This window comes from Amblyraja radiata, unplaced genomic scaffold (genome assembly GCF_010909765.2).
Source record: "Amblyraja radiata isolate CabotCenter1 unplaced genomic scaffold, sAmbRad1.1.pri S123, whole genome shotgun sequence".
NCBI lineage: Eukaryota > Metazoa > Chordata > Chondrichthyes > Rajiformes > Rajidae > Amblyraja > Amblyraja radiata.
In genome coordinates, this window is record NW_022630109.1 from 162,397 (window position 1) to 174,012 (window position 11,616).

Here is an 11,616-nt window from a genome sequence, read left to right on the forward strand (position 1 = left end):
TTTACTAGAATGTTGCCTGGGTTTCAGCAACTAAGTTACAGAGAAAGGTTGAACAAGTTAGGGCTTTATTCTTTGGAGCGCAGAAGGTTAAGGGGGGACTTGATAGAGGTTTTTAAAATGATGAGAGGGATAGACAGAGTTGACGTGGAAAAGCTTTTCCCACTGAGAGTAGGGAAGATTCAAACAAGGGGACATGACTTGAGAATTAAGGGACTGAAGTTTAGGGGTAACATGAGGGGGAACTTCTTTACTCAGAGAGTGGTAGCTGTGTGGAATGAGCTTCCAGTGAAGGTGGTGGAGGCAGGTTCGTTTTTATCATTTAAAAATAAATTGGATAGTTATATGGATGGGAAAGGAATGGAGGGTTATGGTCTGAGCGCAGGTATATGGGACTAGGGGAGATTATGTGTTCGGCACGGACTAGAAGGGTCGAGATGGCCTGTTTCCGTGCTGTAATTGTTATATGGTTATATGGTTAAGGTCCTGTTTCCACACTGTATCACTCTATTTCTATAACACAAAGTGCTGGAGTAACTCAGCGGGTCAGGCAGCATCTGTGGAGAACATGGATAGGTGACATTTCACAGAATGCTGGATGTTGGGGTAGTCCAGAACATGGGGTCACAGTTTAAGGATAAGGGGAAGTCTTTTAGGACCGAGATGAGAAAAACATTTTTTTTCCACACAGAGAGTGGTGAATCGGTGGAATTCTCTGCCACAGAAGGTAGTTGAGGCCAGTTCATTGGCTATATTTAATAGGGAGTTAGATGTGGCCCTTGTGGTTAAAGGGATCAGGGGGTATGGAGAGAAGGCAGGGATAGGTTACTGAGTTGGATGATCAGCCATGATCATATCGAATGGCGGTGCAGATTCAAAGGGTCGAATGGCCTACTCCTGCACCTATTTTCTATGTTTCTAAAGCTTGTGTTAGTTGATCTAATTTATTGTGAGCTGTCTGTTTTAAGAAATGTACCTTAACAGTTCTGGACTCCCCCAACATGGGGAACATGTTTCCTGCATCTACCCTGTCCAATCCCTCATTAATTTTATACGATTCTGTAAGATACCCGCTCATCCTTCTGAATTCCAGTGAATACAATCCCAGTCGACCCATTCTTTCAACATATGTCAGTCCCGCCATCATCTCAGGAATTAACCTGGTGAACTTACGCTGGGCTCCCTCAATAACAAGAATACCCTTCCTCAAATTTGGAGACCAAAACTGCACACAATTCTCCAGGTGTGGTGTCACCAGGGCCCTGTACAACTGCAGTAGGTCCTTGCGCCTAAACTCAACTCCTCACCTTATGAAGGCCAACATGCCATTAGCTTTCTTCACTGCCTGCTGTACCTGCATGCTTACTTTCAGTGACTGATGTACCAGGACACACAGATCTCGTTGTACTTCCCATTTTCCTAACCTGACACTATTCGTGTAATACAGAGTGCTGGAGTAACACCTTACACTTCCTTATCTCTGTGTCTCACTCTCCTGTGACTCTCAGCCTGAAGAAGGTTCCTTCACTCCAGAGATGCTGCCTGTCCCGCTGAGTTACTCCAGCATTTTGTGTCTGTCTATGGAGAACATGGATAGGGGCCGGCGTTTTTCGGTCACGACCCTTCTTCAGACCTGAAACATCATCTATCCACATTGAACACAGATGCTGCCTGACCCGCTGAGTTACTCCAGTACTCTGTGAAACGTCACCTATCCATGTTCTCTACAGATGCTGCCTGACCCGCTGAGTTACTCCAGCACTCTGTGAAACGTCACCTATCCATGTTCTCTACAGATGCTGCCTGACCCGCTGAGTTACTCCAGCACTCTGTGAAACGTCACCTATCCATGTTCTCCACAGATGCTGCCTGACCCGCTGAGTTACTCCAGCACTCTGTGAAACGTCACCTATCCATGTTCTCCACAGATGCTGCCTGACCCGCTGAGTTACTCCAGCACTTTTAATGTAAAAATAAACAGTCTACCTTGCCTTGTCCCCTACGTGAGATCCGTCCCGTTGTCGGCGTTCACGGGTTTAGAAGATGATTTTTAATTTACTATAACACTTAAATTATCCAACTTAGTTTAAAAATAAGTGCAGAGAACGGCAGTCGGAGCGATTTTTCTTGAGCAATTAAACAGGCTGATGAACATCGATTTAAACAGCCTGGAGGAAACGCCATTCTAAACCCGCCCCCCTCTCGAAGGCGCCAAAGTGAATTCTTGTGTGAATGTTATTTGGACACTTAGACTATTTAAAAATGTTGATCTTTTCTTAAGAAATGGATAGATGTTTAGATCTAGTTATTGAATTATGTAATTAGCTACAATTGGGTAACTAACTAATTATATGCTTTAATTTCAGGTCTTCCAAGTAAGATTGTTTCATATTTGTTTCAGAATGCTTCAATCTATAATAACTGAACATTTCTTTCAGTTCTCTTAATTTTTAAGAAAGTTATGGGCTTTTGACTGTCCTCGATCACAGCTTTTGTGTTAAGTCAATGGAAAAGCAATAGGGAACAAGATGCTAATTTCCGAGTATGAAAATGGCCATAACGTTTTTAATACTGAAGATATGAAAGTGAATTAGGTGTCAAATTAAACTTCTTTTTATGCTTTATCTGATGGGATAAATTGCAGACTTGATTTTTTAAATCTCAAAATTTTGTGACATTGCTGGTACAAGGAGAAAGTAATCGACGTAACAATGCTACAAATTTCGTACAGCTTCAGTTTTAACATTTTATAAACTAATAACTAAATCGGAAAAAAGAAAAAAGGAAAGAAGGGAAAGGAAAAAGGAAAGAAAGAATTTCAAAAGGATACGAAAAAGAAAAAAGAAAAACCCCTGAATTCCCTCTTCCAAATCATTAATATATTTGGTAAACAGTTGCGGCCCCAACACCGAGCCTTGCGGCACTCCACTCGCCACTGCCTGCCATTCTGAAAAGGACCCGTTCACTCCTAGTCTTTGCTTCCGGTCTGCCAACCAATTTTCTATCCATGTCAACACCCTACCATAGAAAATAGGTGCAGGAATAGAGGCCATGCGGCCCTTCGAGCCTGCACCGCCATTCAATATGATCATGGCTGATCATCCAACTCAGTATCCTGTACCTGCCTTCTCTCCATACCCCCTGATCTCTTTAGCCACAAGGGCCACATCTAACTCCCTCTTAAATATAGCCAATGAACTGGCCTCAACTATCTTCTGTGGCAGTGAATTCCACAGATTCACCACTCTCTGTGTGTGAAAAAAAATGTTTTTCTCATCTCGGTCCTAAAAGATTTCCCCCTTATCCTTAAACTGTGTGTGGCCCCTTGTTCTGGACTTCCCCGACATTGGGAACAATCTTCCTGCATCTAGCCTGTCCAACCCCTTAAGAATTTTGTAAGTTTCTATAAGATCCCCCCTCAATCTTCTAAATTCTAGCGAGTACAAGCCAAGTCTATCCAGTCTTTCTTCTTATGAAAGTCCTGCCATCCCAGGAATCAGTCTGGTGAACCTTCTTTTAACTCCCTCAATGGCAAGAATGTCTTTCCTCAGATTAGGAGACCAAAACTGTACGCAATACTCCAGGTGTGGTCTCACCAAGACCCTGTAAAACTGCAGTAGAACCTCCCTGCTCCTATACTCAAATCCTTTTGCTGTGAAGGATGTGCTCTAATTTTAGTCACCAGTCTCCCGTGCGGGACCTTATCAAAGGCTTTCTGAAAGTCTAGATACACTACATCCACTGGCACCCCTTCATCCATTTTACTTGTCACATCCTCAAAAAATGACAGAAGATTAGTCAAGCATGATTTCCCTTTCATAAATCCATGTTGACTTGGACTAATCGTTTTACTGCTATCCAAATGCCCCATTATTACCTCTTTAATAATTGACTCCAGCATCTTTCCCACCACCAAAGTCAGGCTAACTGGTCTGTAATTCCCCGTTTTCTCTCTCGCTCCTTTCTTGAAAAGTGGGATAACATTAGCTACCCTCTAATCCACAGGAACTGATCCTGAATCTATTGAACATTGGAAAATGATCACCAATGCGTCTACTATTTCTAGAGCCACCTCCCTGAGGACCCTGGGATGCAGACCATCAGGCCCAGGGGATTTATCATCCTTCAGTCCCATTAGCCTACCCAATATTTCTCGCCTAATGAAAATTTCTTTCAGTTCCTCTACCCTCTTAGATCCTCTGTCCTCCAGTACATCTGGGAGATTGTTTATGTCTTCCTTAGTGAAGACAGATCCGAAGTACCTGTTCAACTCTTCTGCCATTTCCTTGTTGCCCATAATAATTTCACCCGTGTCTGCCTTCAAGGGACCCACATTTGACTTTGCTACTCTTTTTCCCTTAACATATCTAAAGAAGCTTTTAGTGTCCGTCTTTATATTCCTGGCCAGCTTCCCTTCGTACTTCATCTTTTCAGCCCGCATTGCCCGTTTTGTTTCCTTCTGATGTCCTACGGAAGTTTCCGAAAGCTCTGGCTTCCGGCTACTCTTTGCTGTGTTATACATCTTTTCTTTTAGTTTTATTCTATCCCTAACTAGAGCCCTAGTGAGACCACACCTGGAGTATTGTGTGCAGTTTTGCTCTCCAAATTTGAGGAAGGACATTCTTGCTATTGAGGGAGTGCAGCGTAGGTTCACCAGGTTAATTCCCGGGATGGCGGGACTGTCATATGCTGAGAGAATGGAGCGGCTGGGCTTGTACACTCTGGAATTTAGAAGGATGAGAGGGTATCTCATTGAGAAGATTATTAATGGTTTGGACACGCTAGAGGCAGGAAACGTGTTCCCGATGTTGGGGGAGTCCAGAACTAGGGGCCACACACACACAGTTTAAGAATAAGGGGTAAGCCATTTAGAACGGAGATGAGGAAACACTTTTTCTCACAGGGAGTTGTGAGTCTGTGGAATTCTCTGCCTCAGGCAGGTTCTCTGGATTTTTATTTTATTTATTTTATTTTTATTTTTTTAATGTATGGGGGAGGGGGAAATTAATTTTCAGGGTCCCTACCTGGTCGGTGATGCAGCTTTTCTCCGGGCTGCACTTTCGACCCGTTCTCGTGGCCTACCAGCGGGCTTGGAGCGGCATTTCCTGAGGGGACCGCCCGGAGCCTCGGCATCGGCGGCTGCGGAGCTGCGGGTCCGAGGAGCGAGGGGACCGCCCGGAGCCTCGGCATCGGCGGCACCGGCATCGGCGGCGGCGAAGCTGCGGGTCTGAGGACGGCGGTGCAGCGCTGGAGCGCCATTGCGAGGCGGGCGGTGCCTTGCCTGGGTCGCCGCGCTGGAACTCCGGTGAGCTGGGACCGGCGTTAAAAACATCGCGGAGCTGCGGGCGGCGGCGCCGAACTTTACACCAGGAGCCTGGGATCTCGCGACGAGATCGCCAGTTGAGCTCCATTCGGCGCGGCCTTGTCGGCTCCGGAAGCCACGGTCTCGAGTAGGGAGGCGGCCGTTCCAGGGTTCCCATGCCGCTGAGAGGACTCTCCCGACGCCGGAACATCATCACCCGGCGAGGACGGCCTGGAACATCGGGCCTCCGTAGAGGCAAATGTGGAGGCCTCAATAGGCCCGACTATGGGTGGACATTGGGGATGGGACTGGACTCTGTGCCTTCCCCCATAATGGGAACCATTGTGGGGGGATGTTTTTATGTTAAAGCTATTTATTATTGTTATATTTGTATTCTTTTTTATGTGCTGCATTGGCAAAAAGAATTTCAATACATCTAGGTGTAAGTGACAATAAATCAACCTTTGACCTTTGACCTTCACGAGAGAGCTAGATCGGGGTCTTAAAGATAGCGGAGTCAGGGGATATGGGGAGAAGGCAGGAACGGGGTACTAATTGTGGATGATCAGCCATGATCACATTGAATGGCGGTGCTGGCTTGAAGGGCTGAATGGCCTCTACTCCTGCACCTATTGTCTGTTGTCTATCAGCGTTCCTCAGCCCCCCTGGCCAATCGATCCAGATCCATCTGCAATCCTTGGCCTTCTCCCTCCTTCAGTGTCTCGGCTCCAGGGAGATCTCGGCCTAGCGGAATGAGGCTTTGCTGAACTGAGCGCAGGATTTCTGGAGTTGAACGAGAGCCTCTGGCGATCTGACGAGCGATATCTGGCACTGAACACCACGCTAGACATCTGCGTGTACGAGAACTCGAGGCTGAATCTCTCGCACCAAAGTTGCGCTGCAAATCTTTCCGTCTCGATGGCGAATCCCTCCGTCTGTCGCTCACTCCACTCCGAATCCCTCCAGGAGAATAACCGTCTGAAGAGCGAAATCCAGAACCTGTACGCAACCAATATCCTGCTCTGTAGAGATGTCCAGAGCTATCTCCAGAGAGTGAAAGGTGAGTAGCTCGCTAATCTACTGACAGAGCCCAACTTGCCCACACCGGCCAACATGCCCCACCTACACTAGTCCCACCCCGACCAACATGCCCCATCTACACTAGTCCCACCCCGACCAACATGCCCCATCTACACTAGTCCCACCCCGACCAACATGCCCCATCTACACTAGTCCCACCCCGACCAACATGCCCCATCTACACTAGTCCCACCCCGACCAACATGCCCCATCTACACTAGTCCCACCCCGACCAACATGCCCCATCTACACTAGTCCCACCCCGACCAACGTGCCCCGTCTACACTAGTCCCACCCCGACCAACGTGTCCCATCTACACTAGTCCCACCCCGACCAACATGTCCCATCTACACTAGTCCCACCCCGACCAAAATGTCCCATCTACACTAGTCCCACACCGGCCAACGTCCCATCTACACTAGTCCCAACCCGACCAACATGTCCCATCTACACTAGTCCCACCCCGACCAACATGCCCCATCTACACTAGTCCCACCCCGACCAACATGCCCCATCTACATTAGTCCCACCCCGACCAACATGCCCCATCTACACTAGTCCCACCCCGACCAACATGCCCCATCTACACAAGTCTCACCCCGACCAACATGCCCCATCTACACTAGTCCCACCCCGACCAACATGCCCCATATACACTAGTCCCACCCCGACCAACATGCCCCAACTACACTAGTCCCACCCCGACCAACATGCCCCATCTACACTAGTCCCACCCCGACCAACATGCCCCATCTACACTAGTCCCACCTGCCCGCGTTTGGCCCATATCCCTCCAAACCTGTCCTATCCATGTACCTGTCCAAGTGTCTCTGAAACTTTGCGATAATCCCTGCCTCAACTACCTCCTCCGGCAGAGAGTGAAAGGTAAGTAGCTCGCTAATCTACTGACAGAGCCCAACGTGCCCACACCGGCCAACATGCCCCACCTACACTAGTCCCACCCCGACCAACATGCCCCATCTACACTAGTCCCACCCCGACCAACATGCCCCATCTACACTAGTCCCACCCCGACCAACATGCCCCATCTACACTAGTCCCACCCCGACCAACATGCCCCATCTACACTAGTCCCACCCCGACCAACGTGCCCCATCTACACTAGTCCCACCCCGACCAAATGCCCCATCTACACTAGTCCCACCCGGACCAACGTGCCCCATCTACACTAGTCCCACCCGGACCAACATGCCCCATCTACACTAGTCCCACCCCGACCAACATGCCCCATCTACACTAGTCCCACCCCGACCAACGTGTCCCATCTACACTAGTCCCACCCCCGACCAACATGTCCCATCTACACTAGTCCCACCCCGACCAACGTGTCCCATCTACACTAGTCCCACCCCGACCAACATGTCCCATCTACACTAGTCCCACCCCGACCAACATGCCCCATATACACTAGTCCCACCCCCGACCAACATGCCCCAACTACACTAGTCCCACCCCGACCAACATGCCCCATCTACACTAGTCCCACCCCGACCAACATGCCCCATCTACACTAGTCCCACCTGCCCGCGTTTGGCCCATATCCCTCCAAACCTGTCCTATCCATGTACCTGTCCAAGTGTCTCTGAAACTTGCGATAATCCCTGCCTCAACTACCTCCTCCGGCAGAGAGTGAAAGGTAAGTAGCTCGCTAATCTACTGACAGAGCCCAACGTGCCCACACCGGCCAACATGCCCCACCTACACTAGTCCCACCCCGACCAACATGCCCCATCTACACTAGTCCCACCCCGACCAACATGCCCCATCTACACTAGTCCCACCCCGACCAACATGCCCCATCTACACTAGTCCCACCCCGACCAACATGCCCCATCTACACTAGTCCCACCCCGACCAACGTGCCCCATCTACACTAGTCCCACCCCGACCAACATGCCCCATCTACACTAGTCCCACCCCGACCAACGTGCCCCATCTACACTAGTCCCACCCGGACCAACATGCCCCATCTACACTAGTCCCACCCGGCCAACATGCCCCATCTACACTAGTCCCACCCCGACCAACGTGCCCCGTCTACACTAGTCCCACCCCGACCAACGTGTCCCATCTACACTAGTCCCACCCCGACCAACATGTCCCATCTACACTAGTCCCACCCCGACCAACGTGTCCCATCTACACTAGTCCCACCCCGACCAACATGTCCCATCTACACTAGTCCCACCCCGACCAACATGCCCCATCTACACTAGTCCCACCCCGACCAACATGCCCCATCTACATTAGTCCCACCCCGACCAACATGCCCCATCTACACTAGTCCCACCCCGACCAACATGCCCCATCTACACCAGTCTCACCCCGACCAACATGCCCCATCTACACTAGTCCCACCCCGACCAACATGCCCCATATACACTAGTCCCACCCCGACCAACATGCCCCAACTACACTAGTCCCACCCCGACCAACATGCCCCATCTACACTAGTCCCACCCCGACCAACATGCCCCATCTACACTAGTCCCACCTGCCCGCGTTTGGCCCATATCCCTCCAAACCTGTCCTATCCATGTACCTGTCCAAGTGTCTCTGAAATTTTGCGATAATCCCTGCCTCAACTACCTCCTCCGGCAGCTCGTTCCATACACCCACCACTCTCTGTGTGGAAAAGTTGCCCCTCAGGTTCCTATTAAGGGGAGAGGGAGAGACAGAGAGAAAGAGGGAAATCTGAAGAAGGGTCTCGACCCGGAACGTCACCCATTCCTTCTCCCCAGAGATGCTGCCTGACCCATTGAGTTACTTCAGCACTTTGTGTGAGTGATGTGTCTTTGAGACTAACTGATAAACTCTTTATTAACCCGTAGAGAAGTTCTGTGCTCCAAGGTGGAAGTTGTACAGAGATAAGTGTTACTTCATCTCGGTCAAGAAAATAACATATGACAACGCAAAACTGGCGTGTGAAGTCAGGGGGGCGAAACTCCTAGAGATCCGCTCAAACGAAGAGAAGGTCAGACAAACACGCACACACACACACACACGCACGCACACACACACACATATAAACGCACGCACGCACACGCACGCACATGCACACACGCTCGCACACACGCAAGCATGCACACTCATGCACACACACGCATGCACACACACGCGCACACACACGCATGCACGCACACACACGCGCACGCACACACACATGCACACACACACACACATACACATATAAACACACACACACATACATACACAAACGTACACACACACACACATATACACACGCACGCACACACTCATGCACACATGCTCGCACAAACGCACGCACACACGCAAGCACGCACACACACTCATGCACACATGCTCGCACAAATGCACGCACACACACGCACACACGCAAGCACGCACACACACTCATGCACACACGCTCGCACGCACGCACGCGCACACACATGCACACGCATACACGCACGCAAGCACACGCACACACACATACACACACACACACATATATACACACACACATACACACACACACACACATATATACATACACACACACACACACACATACATACACACACACACACATACATACACACATGCACACACACACACATATATACACATACACCTCCCCTCCCCTCCCCATTACAAATCCCTCTGTAAACATTCAGTGTGTCAGCGATGTTCCAACCTCCGGGCTGCAGGAGGCATTACGGGACGAGGAGCAAGAGGTGGGGAGCATTGTGGGCACTGGGGTAGATGTCATGTATTGAAGGTTTACTGAAAGTAAGCATGCAGGTACAGCAGGCAGCGAAGAAAGCGAATGGCATGTTGGCCTTCATTGCGAGTGGATTTGAGTATCGGAGCAAAGAGGTCCTTCTGCAGTTGTTCAGAGCTCACAGTGAGACCACAACTGGAGTATTGTGTGCAGTTTTGGTCCTCTAACTTGAGGAAGGACATTCTTGCTATTGAGGGAGAGCAGCGTAGGTTTACAAGGTTAATTCCCGGGATGGCGGGACTGTCATATGCTGAGAGAATGGATCGGCTGGGCTTGTACACTCTGGAGTTTAGAAGGATGAGAGGCTATCTCATTGAAACATATAAGATTATTAAAGGTTTGGACACGCTAGAGGCAGGAAACATGTTCCCGATGTTGGGGAAGTCCAGAACCAGGGGCCACACACACAGTTTAAGAATAAGGGGTCGGCCATTTAGAACGGAGATGAGGAAACACTTTTTCTCACAAAGAGTTGTGAGTCTGTGGAATTCTCTGCCTCAGATACTTTCAAGAGAGAGCTAGAAAGGGCTCTTAAAGATAGCGGAGTCAGGGGATATGGGGAGAAGGCAGGAACGAATGGCCTCCTCCTGCACCTGTTGTCTATGCTTATATGTTCTGATACTGGCCCCGATTTTTGAGCAAATATTCTGTAATCCAGAAGGAATTTCGGGAATCGAAAGAGCCGCCGTCTGGCAAATGAATCCATTTTGTCCGCAGTTCCGACCATTACAAGTTTCACTGGAGTATTCGACAAATCTATTATTCCTCCTGTGTGTGGGAAAAACATTGGGAAGAAACTAGAACAGAAATCCATCTTTTCCCACACACTAATCCCACCGCCCCGCGCTCTCTCCCTACATCTGTGGCCCTGTACCCACACTAATCGCGTGTGGAAGAGCTGCCGTCTCTCTTATAGAAACTTACAAAATTCATCTATTTTCCCTACTGTAATGTAAACGTAAATCATAGAACGCCAATGGTATGTTAGCATTCACAGCAAAATGATTTGTGTATAGGAGCAGGGAGGTTCTACTGCAGTTGTACAGGGTCTTGGTGAGACCACACCTGGAGTATTGCGTACAGTTTTGGTCTCCTAATCTGAGGAAAGACATTCTTGCCATAGAGGGAGTACAGAGAAGGTTCCCCAACTGATTCCTGGGATGGCAGGACTTTCATATGAAGAAAGACTGGATGTTCATGCTAGAATTTAGAAGATTGAGGGGGGATCTTATAGAAAGTTACAAAATTCTTAAGGGGTTGGACAGGCTAGATGCAGGAAGATTGTTCCCGATGTTCGGGAAGTGCAGAACAAGGGGTCACACACACAGTTTAAGTCTGGTGAACCTTCTCTGTACTCCCTCTATGGCTAGAATATGGCAGTATCTTCTGGACCATGTTATCCCACTTATTAATAAAGGCGGGAGAGAAAACGGGGAATTATAGACCAGTTAGCCTGACATCAGTGGTGGG

General features: G+C 49.2%; 1 protein-coding gene across 1 annotated transcript; it reads left to right on the top strand.

Moving 5' to 3' along the window:
* Nucleotides 1-5,999: 5,999 nt before the first annotated feature.
* On the top strand, nucleotides 6,000-9,375 carry LOC116969214 (C-type lectin domain family 12 member A-like; the record flags this gene model as incomplete). Its single annotated transcript, XM_033016117.1, has 2 exons — nucleotides 6,000-6,359; nucleotides 9,233-9,375. Coding segments are annotated over exons 1-2 (285 nt in total), but the record flags the coding sequence as incomplete, so codon positions are not given.
* Between the last annotated feature and the right edge of the window lie 2,241 nt (nucleotides 9,376-11,616).